Source organism: Ceratina calcarata, unplaced genomic scaffold, assembly GCF_001652005.2.
Source record: "Ceratina calcarata isolate Rehan_Ccalc_2016 unplaced genomic scaffold, ASM165200v1 scaffold12, whole genome shotgun sequence".
NCBI lineage: Eukaryota > Metazoa > Arthropoda > Insecta > Hymenoptera > Apidae > Ceratina > Ceratina calcarata.
The window spans coordinates 734,694-759,054 of NW_017132978.1; the positions used below are offsets into that span (position 1 = coordinate 734,694).

A 24,361-nucleotide genomic window follows, 5' to 3' on the forward strand; every position below is an offset into this window, starting at 1 on the left:
GGCCGATTGGTCGGGTAAATCCCTACTATTTCCGAGCTGCGACGACACATGTCTCCCCGGTGTAGTTGCCCGGTCCGTCGGTTGTTGTGCACGGATTTCTGCGTCCTCAGTCTGACATTTCTGGCCGACTCTGGCCTACTCTGGAGCGGCATTGGCGTTTGTTACGGGAAATCTCGGACGTCACGTCACCACGACCACCATAGTGGTCAATGGTGAGCACGGTGAGCACGTGGTGCTCTGATCACATGTTCCGAGACAGATTTGAATTACTACTTCCTCGTTTCCTTTGTCTGGAAACAAATTATATTTTCTTCTAAGCAATGGATATCGACAGTGAGTATCACGTGTTGTTTCATATTTATTTACTAAGAATCCTCTGCCCTTATCTCACATCGAAAATCACGAAGAACGGTGTCCATGTTTCAGTGTTTTTTTTTTAATTAACACGCCACATAAACGTGAATTTAATTCCAGGATTAATTAAGAGGAAGAAGCGCGTACAGCGCGATGGGAGTCTTAAACAATTGGCTGAGATCGTGAAGGAACTCGGGGATGCGTATTACGAGATAGGCAAATACGAAGACGCTTTACAGGAATATAAAGAACAACTGGAAACTTGTGACGCTTTGGGGGATAAATTAAACGCTGCTGTGTCTCACAGAATGATCGGAGAGACGCATGTAAATCTCGGCAACTACGAGGATGCATTGGACCATCAAAATCTTTATTTGGGTTGGTTTAATAAATTTCTCGGAATCACGTAATTGCACTAAAACGATTTTACGTTTAACAGAAGGGGCCAAAGAGACAGAAAATTTGTTAGAAGAACAAAGAGCTTACGCGACCTTGGGTAGAACATATTTTTGCTGGGCAGAAAGTCTATCGGAGGATTCTGAGAAGAGGCCAGATGCTCTCAGAAGCGCGAAGAAAGCTTATATGAAGAGCATACGTCTTTGCAACGAGTATTACACTTTCTTCCGACGTTTCAATATCAAAAGTAATCTGTTAATAGATTGATTGCGATTGTTCAGGCTCGAGAACACTGACATCGGATTGAAGGAATTAACTACGATGAGAGCAAGATTGCTGTTGAACTTGGGACTGGTTTTGGAAGCTCAGCAGGATCACAAGGAAGCGGTAGGCTTGATGGAGAAAGCCGCGACGATGTGCGAATCGCATAATCTACGAGAAGATTTTCATCGTACGCAAATCGCGCTTGGCGGGATTTACGATCGGAACCGCGATTACGATTTGGCATTGAAACATTTTGAAATCGCTGCCGAAATCGATAACTTGAACTTGAAGGCGGAAGCACGAATTTTTCAAGCGGAATTGTTATTAAAGATAGAACGATGGCATGAATCACGGAAAATGCTAGTGTCGCTTTACGTCACTGACAATTTGCCGGTAAACTTGAAACAACAAGTGGAAAAACTTCTTAGAATAGGTAAGGTTCTTCGGCTTCTAATTCTTTTATGATTTAAAAAATAAATTCGAAGTATTGCAGTTGCAACGTTACACGCGACCGAGGAGGCTTTGAGTGAGGAAGAGAGTACCGATGGTAGACTGAAATTGTACGAAACGTTGGGAGACGCAGCGGTGGCAGCGCGCTGCTTCGAAAAGGCTATTGAATATTATAAAAAGATGTTGGCTTGTGCGGAGGAAATAAAAAGCGATCGCACGGGCGCGGCTCTGTTAAGTTTGGCACAAACGCTGAAAGACGTTGGACGATACCACGAGGCGTTAGACTTCGCCGGGAGAGAATTGAAACTGTGCGTAGACCCACGCGAGATATGCAGATCAGCTTTGTATTTGGCAGATCTGATGATAATTACTGAAGCTACCGAGGAGAATATTCAACACACGTATGCTCTGGCATACACGAACGCAGAAGCTTGTAACGATGTTACCTTGCAAATAAGCGTCTTAAAAGAACGTCTAGATTATTTGAACAAACTTGGTAGAACGGAAGAGGTGAAAATTCTCAATGAGAAATTAGCTGCGTTGCTAGAGTTGTGTAGCAATGTCGATAGTGAAAGCGAGCGCGAGGAGAACGATGACATCGGTGCAGACATTCGTTTAGAAGAGTTGTCAGACGTGGAAGAACAATTGATAGCGAAGGAAAACGTTAGGAGTAGAAAACGGACGAGGAAAAAGCCAGTGGCTGTGAAACGGAACGAGAAGGGTGAAACTCAGCTTCACGTGGCTTGCATCAACGGGAATATAGAGGCCGCGGAGAAATTATTAGAATCTGGCCACGCGACGAACGTGAGAGATCATTTTGGCTGGACTCCTCTTCACGAAGCCGCGAATCACAATCATATCGAGATCGCGAAGTTACTTCTAAAGCATGGAGCAGATATAGATGATTCTGGAAGTCTGATGTGCCAGGGAGTTACTCCCCTTCACGACGCTGCTTCCTGCGGTAATTTAGCCATGATGAAGCTCCTCATCGAGCACGGTGCGAACGTTCAACTTAAAACGAACGAAGACGAGACCGTGCTAGATTGTTTAGAGCAATGGAGAGATCGCGTTGATTCTCTGTCTTCAGAAGATCAAGCAGATTACGACGAAATGTTTAGTCTCTTGTGTGCTATGATCCCGAAGAGCATTCGGAAGAACTCGAAACGGTATTCTCAGGAATCACCGAGTACCTCGAAGACTCATGTAGTAGAGGAGAATGTGGTCGCAGGGAAGATATCTCCAGGGGAGGATTATAAAAGAACTATTGCTAACTTAAAACACAGAAGCGATCCGATTGGAATGTCTGTATCTGCTAAACGGAATGCAAATCCGCTTTTAGATAGCCAGGATGTTCTTGTGGACGACTGGCTGGAGGATGATATGAGCGGAGCCGTGAACGATAGGAGATGTTCCGATGAACATACAACTTCGATCTCGAAACGCAAGTCTAGTAGTAGTTTAGATATCGAGAAAATGTCAAAGCGTCAGAAGTACAACGATCAGGATTCTGTACTGATAGACAACGAACCGGATACAGTAGAAGAAACTAGTAACGACAGTTGTAACAGCGAAATAATACAAGTATCGAACGAAAGAAGAGTTGCAAAGAGGAAACAGCAATCGTCCTTGCTATCGATTGGATTTACTAAGAATCCTGTGTCTCGAACTCCTTCGCCCATAACTCCGTCTCCTACAGAATTTGAAGCGAAAGAAAGCAGTAGTATGAAATCGATCATTTTAAATGTTTCCGTGGATGGAAAAGTGTTCAAGACGCAAGTGGAATGCTCGAGCACGGTGATGCCTTCGGTACAAGATATTATAAATGATATCCAAACAAAGTTTTACTACGATACTGGATGTCGAGCTAAATTAGAATTAAAAACGATGGACAATATCGCGATCAACCCTAATAATTTGTTTACGATATTAAACGAAGGGGATATCGTTAAGAAGTTAACGTGTGACATGATTGAATTAGAAACTTGTTCCCTGTGCGATCGATATGGAACGATTTGTAAAAATTATAATATAGGTAAGTTCTGTCTTACATGAAGTGGGGGTATAAAAAGTTCAGGCTGTTACGTTACCTTGAATGTTTTCAGACGTCCGGGAATGCGTGTCCAAGTGCCTGAAATCGTGTGAGAACACATCTATCTTACGACTAAAGCAGGAGACTATTAGAAGAGAGGAATTTACATGTTTACTGAAGGCTTTGGAGTATCAGAAGAACATTCAGATATTAGATTTGTCTGGTGGTGAACTGAACGAAACCGGAGAGGTGTTGAACAATTGTATTCTACGTTTACCGGGATTGCAGGAGTTGTGCCTTCGAGAGTGTGACATTGATTCCAAGTGCTTGAGCAAATTAAAAAAGTTGCCACTTCAGTTGAAACTCTTAGACCTGAGTTACAATCCATTGGGATTTGCGAGTCAAGAAATACTGTCTAAACTTCTTAACCCCTTGACTCAACTTCGCACGCTAAATTTACGATACTGTCAGTTACGCGATTTTGAGTTCTTCTCGAATACGAATAATCTAGTGCACTTGGACGTTTCTTGGAACAATTTCAACGAAGACAAACCTTTCCCGAGTTTACAGAGACAATTGCTTCACTTAAATTTATCAAACACCATCCCCAACCGCGAATGTAGCATAGCCAAAAGTATTCTTAACAAAACGGATTTTTCACCTGTTAACTTGGAATGCCTCGAGCTCTCCTCTTGTAGGTTATTAGACACCGATGTCGAGCACATATTATCACAATTAACAAATCTCTCGAAACTAGTACTTAGAGGTAATAAAAATGTCGGGACGAAGTCTTTGAACCTCTTGCTGGGGTACACGCCGACACTTCGATATATCGATATCGGCGGATGCGACGATATAGCCGATCTGCCGAATTCCGATACATATATCGATAATCCCGAGACCTGTACGTTAGTCGCGAGTGTTCTTCCCGAAGTGTGTGATTGTTGGGTCCGGCTGTGGCGGAAAAAAGGTACTGTAAAAAGATTATCGCATAATTTAACTATTTTTAAGCCTATTCTAAGCTTTGACAGTTAACAATAACAACTAACAATCGAACGTACATAGAGGTTCATACACTGTCGACGAACCGTGCTTCAACGGTACCTTGTGATTTTGGCGGGCTCGTTGTTTATTAGTCTAATGTAAATAATATCATTTTTATTCGAATCGGATAATGAACAAACTTCCGTAACGCCCATCAGGCAGTGTATAATAATTGTTTTCACTTAAGCTCTCGTCTTAACAATTACATTACGAACGAAGCAAATATAAAAAATGATGTAACAGAAACAGTTCATTGATGTGACATATATATATGTAAATATATATACAGTAATTACAGCAACGGTTTACATAAATTAGATGGCTTTACGCGCTAGTTTCGTCAACTAGATTGTCTATAAGGCTACATTAAAAATCATAGAAACGTTGTCCAAATTTGAAACTTCGTCGACGTCTTACACGCGAAACTTCTGCTCAGCGGAATAAAAACATGTCATTACGATAGCGAGAAAAACCTGCAATATAACAATAATACTTCAATAATACTGTACAATAGTTTCCCAGTTAGGTCTCTAATTTTTCTAGCTACGTTCAAAGCCTCCCTATTATAGAAATTCGAACAGAATCCGATAATAATAATAATAATAAAGAAGTTAGCGATAAACAATGAGATAGTGTCATGTTTAAGTACGTAATACAGTTAATAATTTATTCTTTCGTTCTTAGTACGAAAAAAAATAAAAAAGAAAGATCGACCGTTGCCTTTTTTCAAACAGTTGTGTAAATTTTTAGACTAGAACTTACACGCGTTCTATTTCTAACTATTTCTAGATAGCGTAAAAGTAAAATTTGGTCATATATACTTTGTGCGTGTCAATGCGCTTCCTCCTTTCGTAGGATCCATCATACGATCCCAGTTAGTATGGCCAACTACGAATCCGACAGCGCGCATCTTCTCCTGTTCTTTACGCTCTTCCAAGTCAGCCCATCTTACCTATTACATAAGATAGTTTGGATATATTAAACGAGTTCGATAGGATTTAACGTCGTTTGATGCAGTATACTTACGCGCTTTTTACCAGAAGTATCTTCCATGTTGTAGTAATCAGGAACTTGAAGGAAATCTTTCATGGTCTGCACCTTCCCTTCATTCTTCTTTCTCGCGAGTCCGTCTAAGCGATCTGTTTGATATTCGTATGGTTAACGAGAACAGATGATCGTATTTTAAAAAACGAAATAGCTCACCTAACTTATCTTCGGCCTCCATACGTTCCCATTTACTTACTCCCTAAAAGTCAATCAAATTTATTTAAACATCGTGAACAGATGTATGTATATTAATCAAGTCTATGAAGAATTGAGAATAGATAAAATTACCGTAAGTAGGGCATCGTCCTGACTGTCTTGACTATCTTCGTTCTGCGGAACAGGTTTCTCCTGTACTTCTTCAGTATCTTCCATTTGAACCTAAATCAATTGAACGTTAACATTTAATTGCAGAAAGAAATATAGAATTCAGTTGAAAATACACACTTCTTCAATCGCCTGTTCTTGAAGTAACGCATTCACATCTAATTTTTGGTGATAACTCGGCGTCGGTTCGAAGTAATCGATAATCCTGTTTATTTCGTCCTCCGTGCGATTGTGAATGTTCCTCTTCAAACAGATTTGCAAATCCATTTCCATCTCGCACACGTATACCTACCAAATTTTTAATTAGTAAACGATGCACATCGAATTATTTAGGAAACTCACCTTGAAGCCTTTCGTTTTAGCGAAGCTCCACATTTCTTCGTAATCCGATATTTTCTCGTTAATGCAGTCGAGTATTATAAAATTGAAAAAGCCATCGGTGATATTCTTTTTAAAAGCTTTCACAAGGGACGTGACATAACTTTGCTCCATCGCTTCCTCATATTCGTAGACCATCTCCTGTAAACGATGTTAAATTTAGAAATTATGATTAAATTGAAAAATTGAGTTATTAAGCGAGTACCTTGACAGTAACTTTCTTTCCGTTATCGTCCGTAGTCTCGATCTCTTTCTCCGCTAGGAAATAATCATCGAGGCTTAGTATCCTCGGCGCAGAACCACCTTGTTCAACTTCTTTGTCCTAGTACAGCACGATCATTTGCAATTTGAATAATTTTCATTGAAATATATCATTAATGACATCAAATACCTTGATGAGCTTCGCGACAAAAGATTTCCCACTGCCTGGTGGGCCCCGCAATATAATAGCTACTTTTGGTGGTCTGTTCTGGCGACCTGGTGGACATAACAAATCGTCCACCATCGTGCAGTTTGGTGTCTTCGCCAGTTCCAAAGTTTTCTGTGTAGATTCCAATACATTGTGCTGGTTATCTGCAACACTGTAACAAATAACGTCGATTTACTAAACGATCGAATGGACGAGAATCATAATGATCTTCTCGTGAAGTTTTTGATATAGAAGAGGTAAAATAAACTGTCGTATGTAATTAAATTTTAACGCGTCATCCTTTTTTGCACGAGGTATTGCGATATCAAAGAATCGATTAAATGCGAGAAGAGAGAAACGCTTTTCGAAAGCTGTTTCAAAGAATAGCTAACACCCTGAAAATAGCAAGTAGTGATTTTGCGTATTATTTTTGTCAAAGCGAAGTAATCGAACCACGAGAAACACGTTTCCTCGTAATACGAACGCATTTAAGTAAAGTACGTCGGTATTACATTGCTCGCGTGTCTCGCGTGTTCAATTGCCATTATATTTATTTTTGCTCTCAACTGTCAATACGTAAGTTTTCGTATTTTTAAAACAGTAAAATCAGAAACAATTTTGTCTTATATACATCAGGCAGAAAAATTTTAAATGCATCGACATTAGTTCGATTAATGTACGAATAATGTTTGGTCACATATTATGTCAATTTGCATCGTGGTCGTGCATAAGGAAAACCAACGGTTTTCAAAACGGTGTCAAAGATGATGACACGATGCATATGGTAACATCTTTCTTAACTGCCTCTTAGCAGTTTAAAACGAGAGAGAAAGAATACGAATGAATGCGTAAACATACGTCAGAAACACAAAAATCGTAAAAGCGTTTATTTGACAATAATATTTCAAAGACCGAAGAGTATTTAAGGCGCATCTAATATTCGATAGAACATACCTGCTCTCTGTCGGCTTTGTATCTACGACGTTCTTGTTCAAATTCTCCTGCCAGTTTATATTTCCTTTCGATCTAAAGAAAATTGCACGTATTCAACCGAAAATTATGCACATTAATATACAAGGATCAGCGATAGGGACAATTTGTCAATGAATACGAATTTTTAGTACTGTACCTGTCTTCGTCTCTTTCATTCTCTTTACTCGTTTCCTTGTGAGAAGTTTCACATCTCTCCCGCGTTCTTTCTGCATTTAGAACAAACACTAAATCTAAGAATTATTCTCACAAATCCCAACAACTTTTGTATTACAATAATTAGATCGATATTTCTACGATACAAGAAAGCTGTGTAGCATAACGTCCAATTACCTTTGTTAGAATTCTTCTCATAGCGATTCTCTTGATCTTTGTCAAACGAATTATCAAATATCCTGTTGTTTCGTTTCTCCTTCACTTTGTAATCCTCCTTTTCTCTTCGTCCTCTCTCGGGTCTCCTCTCCTCTGTCAGGTCGTTCGTATTTCTTCTCTGTCTATAATCCGGCCGTCTGTGCTCTACTTTGCTCGCGTAATATTCATACTTCCTTATCCTCTCCGTGTACTCTTTTAAGTTCTGTTCGTTCTCCTCCCAATTTCGGAAATCTTTCTTCGGTTGAACCTCGTGCTCCGGCACCGACGGCTTCAAATTGCCGTGTCCGTAATCGAAGCACTGCACGGGAGTCAAATGATCTTGAATCGATGGCCGGGATGTATGCGCGTAGTCGATCACTTTAGCTGGCACGTGCTCGATCAATTTCTTATCACCGACAGCTCCGCCGTGATTATAATTGAACTGTCTCTCGATGCAAAATTCTTTCACGGTCGAACACCTGACTTGAGTCTGTCGACCGTCTACGGATCGTATCATGTCGAATTTCTCCGATGATAATTCCATCGCACCTTTCTCCGACTCTTTCTCGTGTACGTTAATTTTATTATCACTAATAGCAGATCGTTCCATGGGCTTCATAACACACCTATTGAACGAATCGTTTTGAGAGAACATAAGTCTGTCGGAACGACTGAAGTCACGTGAAGGTCTCTGGTCTTCTCCGAAATTGTTCGTAGAATAAGGTTTCCCCCCGAGATTTTTATTATTAGGATCTACTGATATTTGATTCTTATTATTAAATCCTCCTCCGACGCTCCCCGATTCTTGTATTTTAACATCAGGATTGATTGGTCCTTCCTTTCCTCTGATGTCGAACGATCTGTCAGTAGAACCATGAGATGGGAAAGGACCATCGTTTGGAGCAGTCATCGCACCTCGTGGTCCAAAGTACGTCTCATTCGGACCATGCGAACCGAAATTAGTATTCTCGTTGAATCTATTCGGAAACTGTCCATCGTTCATTCCTTTTGAACTTGGATTTTTCTGATAAGATGGATCTGAACGTCGCGTACCAAAGAGCTTGTCGCTGGGAGCTAAAAATCTAGACTGTCCTTCGTTAGATCCCCTAGGCACGAATTGCGGATCGAACTGTCCTCGTTTATCGAACGTCGGGTCATTCGATCTGCCAACGCTGACTGGTCTGTTGTTAGCGTTTGGAGGTCCAAACTGTCCATCGTTAGATCCTTTAGGACCAAACTGTCCGTCGACTGGTCTTCGGAATCCCAACAGACCGTCAGGTCTGGGAGCAAAATTTCCGACGTTTGGACCTCTGAGGCTGAACTGAGTGTTAGGACCTCTTGGCCCGAATTGGTTATCACCGGGACCTCTCAGTCCAAACGATCCGTCGTTAGGTGCTCTAGGATTAAACATTCCATCGTTTATACTTCTCGGGGCGAATTGTCCATCGTTCGGACCGCGTGGACCGAACTGTCCGTCGTTCGGTCCTCTCGGTCTGAAATCGGCAGGGCCTGTCGGACCGAAAGATCCATCACCCGCGCCTCTAGGACGAAATTGTCCGTCAGGGAAATCGCGAGGAGCGAACTGCATATTATTCGGACCCCTCGGACTAAACTGGCTGTTCGGTCCACGAGGGTCAAACTGATATGAATTTGGTACGGGAGGATTGAACGGGGTTAGATTTTTAGGATCGAACATGGGAAATCTAACGTCGCTAGGAGCTCTAGGGCCGGGAAACGGTGCGTTCGGTCTGAACTGCATTTCTCTTGGACCCAACATAGGGCTAAAATTGACTCTAGGTGCGAAACATTCGGGATTGTTCGGGAAAGGTTTCAAGGAAGACTCCTTCATATCGAATGGTTCGTTCGTTCTTTGCGGTTCACTGGCATCAATGACAGGGCCTAAGTTGGGTAATTCGGGTGGAGGTTCCATGTTTAAGTCTTCAGGTTTCGGATCGTTCTCGCCCATAAAAGGCAGCACGTCAGTCTTGTTAACATTATCGATGCTATTTAACTGTTCTTGCTGCGATTCTTTCGTTTCTCCTGTACCAGCTGTATTTGGATTTTCCGAAGAACCGTAATTTTCACTTTTAGCAGTGTCCGTTTGTCGCGAACCGTCTTCGGGAAGTTGGCCATCGGTCCAAGGCGGCTTTTGTGACAATGGAACGTTCTTGTCTTCCTTTACACTGTCAACGTTCTGTTCGAGCAAACTGGATCTAGTCACCGGCGTTTGTTCCACTACACGTTTCATTTCCATATTCGGATCATTCTCGCGATTCAACATTTCGTGTTTAGCGTCAACGTTCATGAATTGTTGTTGCGGATCGGTGTTGGGTCCTCTGAACTGACCTATGTCATCGTTGAACGGAATATTACGTGCGATCTCCATCGCACTGCGCGATCCAAACTCCGAATTTCCTTGAGACATCCTGAAGTTACCACCGGGTCCTCCTGGTCCAACGTTGGGAGATCCGCGAGGTCCGAAGTTGTTGCCCGGTTTCGCAAACGGAGAATCACCTGTAATTTTCTTGAAGCTTTCACTCAACGAACCAACACTACTGTTCTTATCGCATTCGACGAAACTCGGTTTGAACACATCCATCGCAGCTCTTCGTTTCTCCATAAGTTTCTTCAATTCGGGCGCGAGTTCTGACGGTTCAAACTGATTGTTTCGACTGAAATTCCTCAACGTATTCGGAAAACTGTCACGCCTATCTCCGATATCTTTCGGATCAAAACGATCCATGCTGCTCCTGTTAAATCTATCACTTCCGGGCCCGCAAGCTTCGTTGTTCGGACCGAATCGATCGCTGTTCGGCCCGAAACGATCGTTGAGAGGCTCGTTCCTATCGGTGCCGAATCGGTCATTCCCACAGGCGAATCTATTATCTCCGAGCCGATCGTTTCCCATTCCGAATCGATCGTTCCCAGGACCGAATCTTTCGTTCGACGGGCCGCATCGATTATTCCCAGGACCGAATCTGTCGTTCCCGAATCTATCGTTGAAATTCATCTTCTGCTGGTTAAACTGATTGTTTCCATGTTCCTGGAAGTTCCTATTCTCCCTTCTAAAGTGATCCACTTCAGATCCTCGATGATCGTCTCGTGCGAAACGTTCGGCTGACATCCCTTCCTTCTGTCCAAAATTACCAGCCGGATCAAAGCTGTTCATAGAACTCTGATTCGAGCCTTCTTTATGCATCGAATTCGCGTCGGAGTTCGGTCCGAACGGCGGTAGCCTTCCTTGTATAGACGGTGGGACTTGCGCTCGGACGTTACTATTGTGTCGCAAATCGTTGAAACCCGGCGGTGGCTGTGAAAAGTTCGGTACGGAGAAATTCGGTGGTGGCTGCGTGAAATTCGGCATCTGGGTATTATTACTCGCTGTGGAAAACGGAGGTGGAGGTACCCCGGTCATAGCCTGGAAGTTCGGGAAATGCGGCGACGACCACTGCTGAGAATTATTCCACGTCGACGTAGGCACGTTAGGTGGTAACTGTGTCGACGCTGCCTGAGAAGCGGACGAAGTCGTCTGTGTATTAGACGTAGCTGCTTCTGTAGCTGGTGGCGGAGGTGGCGGTGGAGGCATGTTAGCATTCTGCTTGCCAGTCAAACCAAGCGTTTTCCCAATCCCCAATAGATTGTTGATCAATCCTTGATTCTCCGTGTTCGACAGTATATTCATTATCTTGTCGTCGCCAGGTAAATTTTTCTTCTCAATCTCCATCTTGGTCGTAGTCTGTTTCTGTTGCTCGCGTTTCTTACGCATTTGCTCCCGTCGTTCGATGAGCTTCTCTCGCCAGGATGTCCACTTCTCTTCGTACTGTTTGTACTGATTCTGCAAGAGAACGACGTCCGTTTGAAGAGAAATTCGAAAATCGCTAGTTCGTTCGTCGACGCTTTCATCACCACCCCTTCTCGATTTAATGTTCTGTATTTCATGATAATTTTAACATCACTTACCTTGTCTGGGTGATTAGCATTCTGCTGTTTCCACTTATTAAACTGTTCCTCCCACTGTTTGAATTGAGCGTCGAACGTTTTCTCCGCCTCGGTGAGCTCTTCGTCTTCGATCTTCATTTTTTTAACACTACTAGATTCACTGACCGAACAACTGCCACTGCGTTTTAAATTGTTCTCGCTGCTATTATTATTATCGGGGGGTAACGGCGGCTGACTCGGGGGTAGCGGGGGGTTGTTCGGAGGACAGTTTTGCGCGTTCCCGCTTTGTTTAATCGGGAACAATGGAAGATTGTTCTGATGAGGTGGAGGCATGCTCGTGAACTGATACGCGTTCGTCGTGGTCGGAGGCAAAGGCGGTTTCGCCGCGTCCTCTTTTGGAAGCGGTGGCGGGGGTTGCGGTAATTGTGGCACCGGACCGGTTAAACTCATATTCTGATTCGACATCCGCTTCATCGTTTCCTGGTACTGAAACAAGTTTCAGTCTCATGATCATTTGTCTCGTTCGAGGACACTGTCTCTCTTATATACCTTCTCCCCGTATTGTGCTTGCCATTGCTGATATTGTTGCTGCCATTGCTGCCACTGGGCCCAATTTTGCTGTTGAGCCGCGGCCCATTGTTCTGCTGTGTACCCGCTCGGTGCCTAGCAAGAACGAATAAAATAATATTCGATCCCACTCCAACTACTTGTGTGAATTACGAAATCATTCTTTGACGAAGCGCGTTCGATATACTCTGTAACACATGGTGCGAAAGAAAGATACTTACTGGCTGATTATAATACTGCATGTACGCTTGCATCATAGCCATAGGATCTGCCCCGGGTGCAGCGTAGCCAACTGGTGGCTGCGGCATTGGAGTAGCAACAGCACCAGTTGAAAGTTGCCATTGGTTCCAATTTTGCATTTTTAAACCCTCTCTCTTTAGCAAATGGCTTGCTAGCGCATTCCAAACTGTGTTTTAAGGGCCGCAGTCCGTTCGGACGCTATTTTGTATTCGAAAGAAAATTGTTATAGAGTTTACCGTCACATGTACATTTGTAAAAGAAAAAAATTCTAACGATAGATCTATCATTTTATTTTTATTTCTCGTGATACACAACCATCGGTCGTTCAATTGGACACATATAAATATCGACAGAATTTATATACACAAGCAACGTCGTATGTAAATCGTGTGAAATTAATGTATATAGAGTCTCGGTAATTGTAGTAAAAGTGGATCAGATGAACGCATAAAAAGTTGAATACATAAAAATATAAAATATATATGTTTAATACGTTGACAGATGTAAATGCAGGTTTTTATCGAAACATGCACATGTTATAATTATCATAAGTCAAACTTTATTTCAAAATTAATGTAATAAGATCAGAATTGATATGTTCTCTTCTTCTTAGTATTGAGTTTGATTTATAGATGCGAATGTCACGTTAATAACAGTAATTTTGGAAGGGATGCTCGAGGGCTGAAAGTTGAAGGACTATAATTGTTACATAATATTATAGCAGTATATGGTGTACTTGTTGGAAAGATAAAATATACGTTTAGGGAAAAGTGGGTATGGAGACAGAAAGGCTCAAGTCCATCGAATAAAATTCTATGAATTAACACCTTATTATCACCTTATACATTGTAATCATTAAAACGTATGATCGTAAATAAATATAAACAGCACTATCATATCTCATAAAATATGAAGCGTAATACACGTGATGTACAACTCGGAACAAAGTTGTATTCGCAAATGTATCCTAACATAACAGACGTACTGCAATAAAAATTGCACTTGATAAAATGTAATATAAATGAAATACATCTTATTATTACTAATATACAATTAATCTATGTACAGTTCGTGAAAAAGAATCATCCCTCTATCAGTAACGTACACAACGCACAAAAATGTGCTGTAAATTTTAAATCGGATTATAAAGAAACGTTTCATAGTGTTCAGCTTACACAAAGCCAAATTAGGTCAAATAAAATGTACCGATGTCTTCGGTACGCGACATAGGGGCGCGTTGTTCACGACAGTATGCATAAGAATTTCGAATTGTATCGATTGCTTAAAATATATCTGCGCTCCTTAAAATATCAGGAAGTGATGTTCGAACGTAAATGATCGTCATTAACATCGACGACGTGTCTTTTAATTACGGCAGTGCGAGTCTTCCGACAGTAAATGTTTCGATTTACGTAAACGCATTCTGCTATTTAACGATGCAATCAAACAGCCACGGCAAAGAGCAAGTATCGCGATATTTGATATGAGCTTGCAGAACGTGTAAGAACGAAACTCAGAAATATTCATAAGTATGTGTCTAAAAGTAGGTATGTAGAATTCACAGAATTGTACTCACGATTTGGTGTATTGGAAGCCTGAACGCTTTCGCAGTGGTATCGACGGTAACCGTGCTCTGTTACGAAATTCCGCAAAGATACGCACGAAATAATTAATTGGTATTATTCGGAACTTATGGCGGCCGAAGACGACACATGTAACATGAACATAAGAATCGTAAAAGTGCACTGTACAAATACGAACGCTGTGCAACAGCAACAGCCGTCGCCGTCAGCCGTGCAATGATTGTTACGCCTCGAAAATGGCTATAGGAAGGAAAGCGATTGTCGTAAATTGACCTGCTCCCACGCCTGGCTTGGTCTGCGGCTCTTCGGAATATCTTATAATACAGATCTAACGTTCCTGATAATTTGATCCAATTCTTGACTAATTTTTCGAATTTTTAATCGAGCTCCTTAAATTACAATGATAGTTTTTTATATCAATTTATTATTTCTTCTTTTTTTGTATGATTCCTGTATCATTTAAGAGGTATGCCATACTATCGAGTTTCGTACTCTCTGTATAACACGAAATTTGGACAAACATTTATTGGAACGTTCAAGTAACAATAAATCGCATGAACCGTACGAGTTGCACGTAACGAAAAAATATTTATCGCATTAGATTAACTTTCGTTAAATCGTTGTCAGTTTAATTGTATTTCATGCTCGAGTCGGTGAGTTCAATACATTTGTGAGGTTAAACCCATGCTCTTCGTATCCCCTTCTTACTCTCCGAATTACCTCAAAAATCTTGTAAATATTGTTACAGAAACGATGAGCCTACTTTCGCTAATCAGAACTGCATTTCGTACCGTTGGGTCTATCGCTCCAAAAGCATCAACAGAATTTACAACTATTATAAATCGTAATATTCATCATATTTGTAGTCAGCAACCTCCATACAATTCCTTAAGTATTTCTATGAATAAGACTAGTTCGCTACTACTTCGACCATTAACACCGGTGTACAATGTCGTGAGCGGTTTAAAAATGAAAACTGTGTTACAAAGGAGATGCAGACACTGTATATTGATGTATAAAAACGATAGGGCTTACATAAAATGTAAGGCGAAGCCAAGGCACAATCAGGTAGAAAGGCAGAAAAAGGAGTACAATACATGGATTCTTACTAGTGCTTCACAGAGTAAACGTAGGGAATGGTAGAATAGAATGTACAAAACAACTGTTGATTAGTTCATTAAAATTTGTATATAAATTTCGATTTATTCGACTAGTTTTCCCCCCTGACACGATCTTCATACGTAACACCAGACAATTCAATTTTTATTCAATGTACAACGTTATACATTTCAAAAGAGTTTGACTCAACATCTGTACGTACTGGATGCTGGAAAAATATAATGTTATTAGTCATTTTATTCTTCTCGTATTACACGATAAAAGTTCTCTTACTGTAAGGAGGGCATGTATTGATGCAAATAGTTCGTAAAGTTGTGTACGGATGATATTTATTGTAATACCGGGCGAAACCTCTGGGCATCGTTGGAACGAAAGGGCAGAGAGACGAGTAACAGACCTATTAGAATTATTATTTTACTTCCACGTGAACGCCATTAATTTCTTTTAATATACGTACTGAATTGTACTCGACGGGATTCGGATGGATAATTCCAGCAACCGGCGTCTTGCAAGGAGCAGACATTTTCGTTTTGTACAGAATTTCTATTTAAAATTTTATAACTACGTTTTAATACTACAATTTTAGCTAATCGTGTCAGTTCACCAAACGGTCTGAATCGAAACGCGAAAAAATACGTCACATTTTACCATCGTTTGTTTTATGTATTCAAATTTTTATTCGTAGAGGAACACTTTACGTGATAAATTATATTACAATTAGTCTTATTTCATTACTGCGTCACAATTACTTGCACCCGGGAATATTATTTTAATCGTATTTAACAATTAACAATCGTTAGTAAAGATAATTCGGTAAGGGGAAAGTGAACATAATCATATTTGTATCGTTGACGTTGATCTCACTCTGAATATCTCCTTGATCGAGCATTTGACTCGCCGTTATTTCCCGCCACAAATCTGTTTGCACGGACGAGATCCCACCTGACCAAACCTAAAAAAAAAGAACAATTCTATTAGGCATTTAAATTAATTTTCCAAGTCACGACATCGAAAACGACACGAACCTTCTGACAGTGGACCGCCCACAAGTAAATCATAGTGTTCTCCACCTTCTGGCATAGCTTCTTCAAATTTTTCAACAACTTCATCGCTTTATTCTTCCGAGACCTGATCATCCAATAATACGCCTTCATTAATATATATCTGCAATAATTCAATACGTTTGATATAAAGTATATCGCAGGATGGAGGATCCCTAGATCAATAGTATTAAACAGTTGTTATAATAGAGGGATATTAACAGACAGTATATAAGTTTCGCGACAATTCTATTTACCTGGGTAGCGCTATTTTCACTATCTTAATAACTTTTTTTACATTCTTAAAAATCGTATTTATCTCCGCCATAGTCACGGCTGAGTCAGCGTTTCTGCTGTTTGTCCTGTGCACTGTGCGGAGGAAAGGAATTTAGTTGTTCGTAAAATATTCAATATGTTGAATATTCGAAATAGTGAAAATTGAATACCGTAAAGGATTAATAGACCTTCGATTCTTTTCAACGAAGTAATCGTAGCCGCTACTATTTGTTCGTCCATAACGGAGGTACTTTCCGCCTTCCTATTGCCCCATACTTTCGCAGCTTCCCACTGTTCAGTTCTTATGCACCTTGCAGAGAAATTTCAGTGGATATATGTATAGAAAATGAAGGTTTAAAGTAAATGGAAATAAAATCAAAGCTATTTGCGTTTTCTACAAGTGCCATCGGAGCACTTGATAGATGGAAATTAATTGCAAACTGATTTTTGCAAGACAGTACCAGAGCCACATAGACGTGAAATATCGTCTTTCCGCTTCCGGGTCGAACAGGCTAATCATTTGCTCGCCTTCCCGTAGAAAGTACTGTTCGCAAGTTTGAAACGGAATGATCGTTAACCCTGTGTCCAAATGTACGTCAGCGCAAAGCGCGAAATACCAAGTTCGCCCGGATTTATCCAAATCGTGGAACGAGATAAATTCTGTAATTTATTAGTCAGTCAATATTTTCCCGAGCGGGTTGACGTGAGAGCACAATTAGAAATTACCTAATTCTCTGAGCTGAGTGACCACTTCCGAGTGCCGGCAAGCGATCATAAGCAAGTGAACTAATCGCGGTATTATCAATAAGCTCAAGAACGTGGATCCGATCGTGTTAGCAATTCTACAGCAAATAAATCCGATCTGTGTGGCTTTAGTGATGAGCCCCCTTATCCAGCGAGAAAAGAATATTCCTGCGTATAGTTCCGCGATCACGTTCAGCTCTTGAGCCTCGAGTGCTTCTTTACTCTCGTTGCAAATGTCAATGCTCTTTTGCTCCAAATAAGGAATTATATGCCTGAGCATAAAAATTCGATCCGATGATCGAACTATACTATACATTTGTGAGCTCGAAACTTACCGATCTATGTACATGTGCGCAGTGATCAGCATGTGAGTGTACGATATGCAAATAACTGACAAACTTCTGTTCGATTTCAAAGCTGCGTTGAGACCCCAGATCGCTGCCAGGCGCGCGTGTTTTTTCATTCCTTTGGTCTACGTGAAATATAATTTTGATTAAGAATTGTTTCAATCTCTTTCCTTTATCAATTATCACTTCGTTTACCCTGAAGAGTTCAAACATTTGGATCAGGCATTCTGCCAATTGTTCTGTATAATTCACGTTCATGTCTTCTTGAGTGGTGTCAAGCTCCCAAACCTTCAGACAGATCAGCCTCGATTTCAGCTCGATCAATTGTAAAATCGAATTCAAATCGATCACTATTTCCATCTTTGGGAATTTGAAGCCCAAATTGTGCAATGCCATCACGAGCTTTTGCTCGGCTTCGAAAAGTGAACCACTCTCGAGGAAGCAGTGACCCTGAAGAGTTTGAATCTTCGCCGAAAGATACGGCAGAAGGATCATCTCGTCCTCGTTCGTGTGGAACAACTTTGGATGTGGATGTTAAATTAGGGTAAAGAATTAGTTCTAATCGTTAAAGTGTAATTGTGTGTCAAAAGACACCGATGACCGTGAGATATTCTCGGCAGATATTTGTCCTTTGACACCATGCACGTAAAAAATATTAGTGATACTTAGGTGGTCATACTTAAAAGGACCACCCTGTATATTTATACAAGAAAAGATTAATGTACGAAATGTTAATAAACTACACGATGACGAGACGAGCAGGTGAAAAATGTTAACGAGTTCAATGTACCTCGCCAAGGAGGACTTCGCTTTCCGCTAGAAGCTTGCGAGCTTGCGGTATATTGTACATCATCAAACAGACATCTGCAAATTCTAGTATAACATTTAGCGTCTTCTCGGTTTTGCCTAGAACATTATGCAAATTGATCTCGCTTTTGTAACATCGATTGCCTCGAATCGAGAATTTCTCAAAACCCGCATTTCCTACCAATGCCGCGGCAGTGCTCAAGCATTTGCGTGTACACTGTCATCAGTATTAAATCGCACAGGCAGCTAGTGAAATCTACATCTGAGAACGTGAGCATCGGCCTCTTTTCGACGGGTCGAAACACATTTATACACGAAAGAAACGGTTTGACTTCTGAAAGTATAAATAGAATAAAATGCTACTAACATTTCTGATCAGACATCCGATATGCAAGAATCCGACATCGTTAATATTTACTTTTTTCCACCTGATCTTCGTTCGAGGCTGAGTCGTATTCCATATCGAAGATCTCGTCTATACTCGGGATTTTTCTCTTTCTTTTCCTGTCCTCTTTCGTCGACACCTTACCCAATAACTTGGCGAATTGTCCCTCACCGCAGGGCACGCAACGCCTCGCGTGGTGTTGCAGGTATTTCAACGCCTGATTGTGCAGCTCCATTTTCTGATTTTCCGTCAGCAACCTTGATTCAGAGCTTTTAAGTAAAGGCTCGACCATTTTTAATAATTACGCGATAAGTACCGATACGTAGTATCACGAAACAGTGTCATCTTGAATCTCATCAAACCACACGATGCATATCTCGGCAAATCTTCTAATTCCTCTGAGAACATTTTATGTAGTAAGAAAACGATGTATATTTCATGTACGTTCGATTGCAATTTATACCGGGGACGGTGAGACCAATACACTTGCAAAACACGTCCACCTCTGAACTAGGGTTTCGCATGTTTCTGATAAATATTATAGGCCCTGTGTTTTGGCTGAAGTCTCCAATCGCACAGCCGAACACTCGTATCTCAAAGAGCTTCGAAATGGCTGATAAATCATAGCCACAATTACAATGGAAACTTTCGTTAAAAAATTCACTGTTATTGTACAATATATAAGAAATGATAAAAGTTTGAAGAATACCAAGTCCAATTTCTCTCTTAGACGTGACCGTCATCAAGCTCTCTAACATGTGCCTGTTCACCGTCTCCCCGATCACGGAAGCGCACTTCAAGAGGAGCTGGTCAAGCGGCGTCAAAGAGTCGAACAACTTCAGAATCATAACTGATCCGGTACAAGGTACGTCTCATTGTTAATTAATATTATAACGCGTTTACTGCGAACGGTTTGTCTTTACCGTCCATCGTGATTTCTGGGTCAACGTCCTCGTACGTGATGGTCTCCGAGATCTTACAGACTGCGATCATTGTCTCGTCGTTGTCGATACTCAAATCGTTTTTCTCTACGATATGGTCACCAGGCTTTTCGAACAACGACAGCATGCTGTCCTACAGTCGAAAGCATTTTACGTCTGCTAGACGTCCACTACTAATAGTATTCAATTGCATACCTTGAAACTCGCTCTGTACATCTGCCACCTGTCCTTTCGATAATCGCGACTAGCCCCGGCCGTGAAGTTGTTTAAAACAAATCTGATTCCGAATCGTTTGCGATAAATACAGCGAATAATTATACACGCGATGAATGTTTGTTTGAATAAACCTTTTTAACATAGTCAGAGAGGGGAGCACGTAGCCAAGCTCGTTCGCTTCTTTTTTCGTTATGTTCACTATCTCCAGGCCACCCGCTTGAAGAAGGCTCACTAAGTAACTCTCGATCCAACCAGGATTCCCAAAACTTCTCTCATGTATGAGTCTTTAAACGATCCGTACGAGATTTGATAATACATTCATTATGTTCGAATGCAACTCACTTTTCGAGCTCTGCGGGCAGGCCGTTCACGTTAAGCGTTTGGCAGGCCAACCCCGCGTGATACCATTTATCTATTCCGTATAATTCCGCCACCTTTTAGTAAGTAACTTATTATCAGCGTCCTATTCATCGAATTTCTCATTCGGAGAATCGATTCCATACCTTTCCTCTAGACAGAAAGCTGTAATACAATTGAAAATCCGTGCCCAGTTTTCTCCCAATGCTCAACACGAAGAATATCATATCTTTTTTCGTGAGTACATCGAAAATGTCCAACGATTCTTGATCGCTGTACTCCGCGTCGTCTATAAGCACCACCCATAATTCCTCGAAACAGCCCTTCATCAATTTCAACACGAACTTTCGCAGGATTTTTAGTTTGTCCACCTCGTTCAGGGCGTTGTAATACGGCGTGATCGGGAACCGCACGTTGAACGGTTGATTAAGAACGCAGAGGAAGTGCGTGCGCTTCACTTTCCCTAATCGCATGAGTAGCTTGTCTTCGCGTTCTTTTCGCGTGGACGTTGGGGTGAAACCGAGAGGCATTGAAAATATCAAGTGTATCAGGCTGTACGGGGCCTACACTAAGAGATAAATAAAATTTCGTTGATGTCAGGAGTAATGCAGGCTGCATCCGTTCGAAATTCAAAAGGACATGTACGCATCAGACTGCATATTTTTATGCGAAACGAGACATTTGTGTCAATCTCAAATGCATAAAATCTGCAGTTCGTGGATCAAGCGATTAATTTGATCGTGAAGCTTAATTGAAATGTGTAAACTGTCAACCTCGGCGTCCGCAGCTTGCAAGGCAACGTAATTACAACGCGTTCCCATCGGAATATTTTGAGTGAACTCGTCTAGCAATCTCGTTTTCCCTATTCGTGGCTCACCCCTTGATAAGTCAAGATTAAAATATACGTGTCACTACTAGAGTTATCAGGGACCAATGATCGTACTTGAGCATAGCAATAATATATGTCTGTATAGACTAAAATTTAAAGCGTGAGATTACTTTATGATCAACGTGTTGTACTCCGGCCGATCTCCGCGTTGCGCTTTGCTCTTAGCAGAATACTCCAACAGTCCCGTCAACATGCTTATAAAAAGTTTTATCTCACTATCGCGACCGAGTAAAGGATACTTGTTCCAAACCAAATCCGTCACAGTGTACCTGAGAGAGTGCATCGAAAATTAGCCATCTGATTTCTTCGAGTAGATCGAGAACGATTACTTGGCCTGTTCATGAAACTCGTATATGGGACCGACGTTTGTGATTCCTTTCAAGAATCTCGGTTCTTGTAGAATGAAATGCCTTGCTTCGAGATGAGAATGAAGAAAACTTTCTCGATCGCAAACAACCTGAGCGACCATAAATATCAAAGAGAAATACAACCAATTCACCGTAGACATTAAAATTCTCACTTTATCTCGATACACGACCATGAGCCTGGCAGCCTTGTTCACGGACATCCCAATCACGGTGTACTCCCTTCGCAAAATGTGACCCACTACTCCACAATACGTCATCCCCGTCGTGACTCCCACCGACACCGATTTAATATTTTCCATCGCTAGCAGACTGGATCGTAGCTTCGTCGCGCATCTCAGACCGATCTGAGATTCCAGTTCGTGTTTGTCGCCGCGTAGACCGAACACACACAGGAACATGAGGTCCTTGTCGAAGAGGGATGTTTTGTTCACGCATCCGTGCATCTCGCCGACGATACTTGATCGAGAGAACGAAAGGAGAATTGAACAAAACGTTGGACGAGGGACGGAGGGAAGCGAGCTTACTTGCAAACTAATTTATAAGCCGAGTTCACAAGAGAGATCAACGTCCTTTTCCTGATGTTCGTAGTGATCACGTTGATGAACAGAATCACCACTTGCCTCATCTCGGTTAAATACTCCAGAGGCTCGTCCATTTCCACGGATCGAATCACTGGCCTCAGCATGTAGCTCCTTAAAGCTCCTTTCAACCGAGCTTTCGCTATCTCCACGATCTTCGGCCGCACTGAAACACACGTTTTTGAACATCGAACTTCTTTTGAAACGCGATCGTTTCCTCACAGCTATAATCGACTTGTTTGAAGTCCTCTTGGTAATTGTTCCCAGTTAGGTTCAACATCGCGACTTGGGACTCGTGATCCAATCTCGTTTTAGATATATAGACCGGTTCCTGCAGCACTTCCGGCATATTCACATCTTCTTCCTCCTCTTTATAGAAAATATTTTATTTGGCAAACATCGTAAAGAAAAATGTCAGATTATTTTTATTCGTACCGTCGGTGCTGATTGATAGGTCGTCCCTGGCTTGATACCACATGCTGGTGCAAGTTATAATAAGAGTGTGTATACCATCTGGTAGCGTTTCGTGAACGTATTCGTGTGGGTTCACCCACTGCCAGCTGCTGGGTGCCACCAGTATGTCACCACCTCTGAGAAAACACGAATAAAAATAGCGATCCTTCGTGATATTTCCCCTTTGGTTCATTACCGGCACAAGCCTTCGGCATATTTCACGTCCCATACCGGTTTCCCAGTGATAATGTAATAAGACGCGGATTCTGGATCTCCTATAGAGGTGAAGTACGTTTTTCCCGAAGCAATGGCTAATTTAACTACAAAATTCGAATTCGACGCGTTCATAGAAGGATACGAAGAGTGTGCATGCATCGTGCAAAAATGAATAGGTCTCGGCGAATAAACCTCTGAGAGTGACTCCAACATCCGTGTCGTAAGTCCCGAAATGTTTCTGAATGACGCAAGCGGTGTTCATCGCTTCCACTGCCAAGTCCCTCATCATCATCCCTTCGTGGAGCTTCCACATTACTATGAACGCGTCCCCGGAGAACTTCAACACGTCCCCGTTGTGGAAGAGTATTTCCTGTACCATCGCGCCGATGTAACTGTTCAGAGTTTCCGTCAATTTGGAAGGCCCTCCCTTCCCTGCTTTAGTGTATTTCTCGGCAAGATCCGTGAAACCTTTGTTGAGAGGTCCCTTTCAGGTTCGTTCGAATAAAATTGCGCGACTTTAAGCACAAGTGTCGATTGTACGAAGCTCAGATATTATCGTTCAAACAATTTTTAACGCAGATTCTACTGCTTCCTGTTTCTGATTCATCGCACCTGATATATCACCGAGCATTAACGTGGTGTAGTACATCCTAGTATTGTAATCGTCGTAATACTCGAGAATCTCGTCTGGGCACATGGACGCGAATATTCTCGTGTGGTGTTCGATTCTCAGTTGCGACGCCCTCGAATCAGTATCGACGTTGGCATCGAAACTTCGAGTAACCACTGTCAATCACATTCGCAATTAATTCGCGTCTTTAATTAGGAGAATTCATAGACTGCAGCTGTCTTACCGTTTTCCTTTACTTTACTTGTGCGAATGCTCCTCCGCGCAGCTCTCGCAGCAGTATTCTTTGTACCACCGTCCATCACGTTTCTATTTGAATTTATCTTAACTTATTATTACAAAGGTTGTGCTGTAATAAATAGCGCAGTGCATGCGATTTTCTTTTCCGTGCGTGAGCCAACTTCAGTTTATAATCACAGATTGCTTACGAGCCCGTTCTAAGCCGATCCGATTATCGGGCGGTATTCAGAGTCGTTGCTTACTTTTTAAGGATGTATTGGCTATACAGTCAATCCCAAAAGTTTATCTACTTTAGAAAAATGCATTTCCTACAATTAAAAAGAAATCAGACGTCGGAAGAACAATGCTAATAATAAATCGCTACGTGTTAAAAAGTATAGAAGGAAATATCC

The 24,361-nt window shown here is 41.5% G+C and overlaps 4 protein-coding genes across 5 annotated transcripts; 1 reads left to right on the forward strand and 3 right to left on the reverse strand.

The window, feature by feature from the left end:
- The first annotated feature begins 242 nt into the window (after window positions 1-242).
- Window positions 243-4,834, forward strand: LOC108625740 (tonsoku-like protein). Its single transcript, XM_018025979.2, has 6 exons — window positions 243-333; window positions 475-732; window positions 794-962; window positions 1,032-1,447; window positions 1,508-3,496; window positions 3,567-4,834. Exons 1-6 carry the CDS (start codon window positions 321-323, stop codon window positions 4,526-4,528), a joined length of 3,807 nt encoding a protein of 1,268 aa, XP_017881468.1. The 5' UTR covers window positions 243-320; the 3' UTR covers window positions 4,529-4,834.
- On the reverse strand, window positions 4,637-14,568 carry LOC108625723 (uncharacterized). 2 transcript variants are annotated; one of them, XM_018025949.2, is made up of 16 exons: window positions 14,359-14,568; window positions 12,764-12,980; window positions 12,525-12,638; window positions 11,997-12,461; window positions 8,019-11,871; window positions 7,825-7,912; window positions 7,650-7,721; window positions 6,678-6,867; window positions 6,492-6,608; window positions 6,251-6,427; window positions 6,029-6,196; window positions 5,873-5,962; window positions 5,741-5,783; window positions 5,564-5,676; window positions 5,359-5,489; window positions 4,637-5,010 (listed from the first exon to the last, which is right to left on the reverse strand). In XM_018025949.2, the coding sequence occupies exons 2-16, from the start codon at window positions 12,899-12,901 to the stop codon at window positions 4,992-4,994; spliced, it is 5,778 nt and encodes a 1,925-aa protein (XP_017881438.1). In that variant the 5' UTR covers window positions 12,902-12,980; window positions 14,359-14,568; the 3' UTR covers window positions 4,637-4,991. The 2 variants fall into 2 exon arrangements, with proteins under 2 accessions (XP_017881438.1, XP_017881456.1); XM_018025967.2 differs by lacking the exon at window positions 14,359-14,568 and having other exon boundaries at window positions 7,825-7,894; window positions 12,764-12,901.
- A 1,569-nt stretch (window positions 14,569-16,137) lies between these two features.
- Window positions 16,138-23,585, reverse strand: LOC108625533 (adenylate cyclase type 10; the record flags this gene model as incomplete). Its single annotated transcript, XM_026814276.1, is given in 26 exon segments — window positions 16,138-16,436; window positions 16,510-16,648; window positions 16,782-16,893; window positions 16,971-17,110; window positions 17,262-17,460; window positions 17,527-17,816; window positions 17,880-18,016; window positions 18,087-18,410; window positions 18,682-18,797; window positions 18,880-19,057; window positions 19,127-19,383; window positions 19,793-19,919; window positions 19,987-20,157; window positions 20,220-20,301; window positions 20,372-20,524; window positions 20,583-20,674; window positions 20,735-21,156; window positions 21,319-21,476; window positions 21,597-21,755; window positions 21,816-21,943; window positions 22,007-22,310; window positions 22,379-22,598; window positions 22,655-22,801; window positions 22,868-23,087; window positions 23,090-23,205; window positions 23,294-23,585. Coding segments are annotated over 26 exon segments (4,839 nt in total), but the record flags the coding sequence as incomplete, so codon positions are not given.
- On the reverse strand, window positions 23,486-24,254 carry LOC113464486 (uncharacterized). The gene is made up of 2 exons (XM_026814487.1): window positions 23,956-24,254; window positions 23,486-23,887 (listed from the first exon to the last, which is right to left on the reverse strand). Exons 1-2 carry the CDS (start codon window positions 24,029-24,031, stop codon window positions 23,661-23,663), a joined length of 303 nt encoding a protein of 100 aa, XP_026670288.1. The 5' UTR covers window positions 24,032-24,254; the 3' UTR covers window positions 23,486-23,660.
- Between the last annotated feature and the right edge of the window lie 107 nt (window positions 24,255-24,361).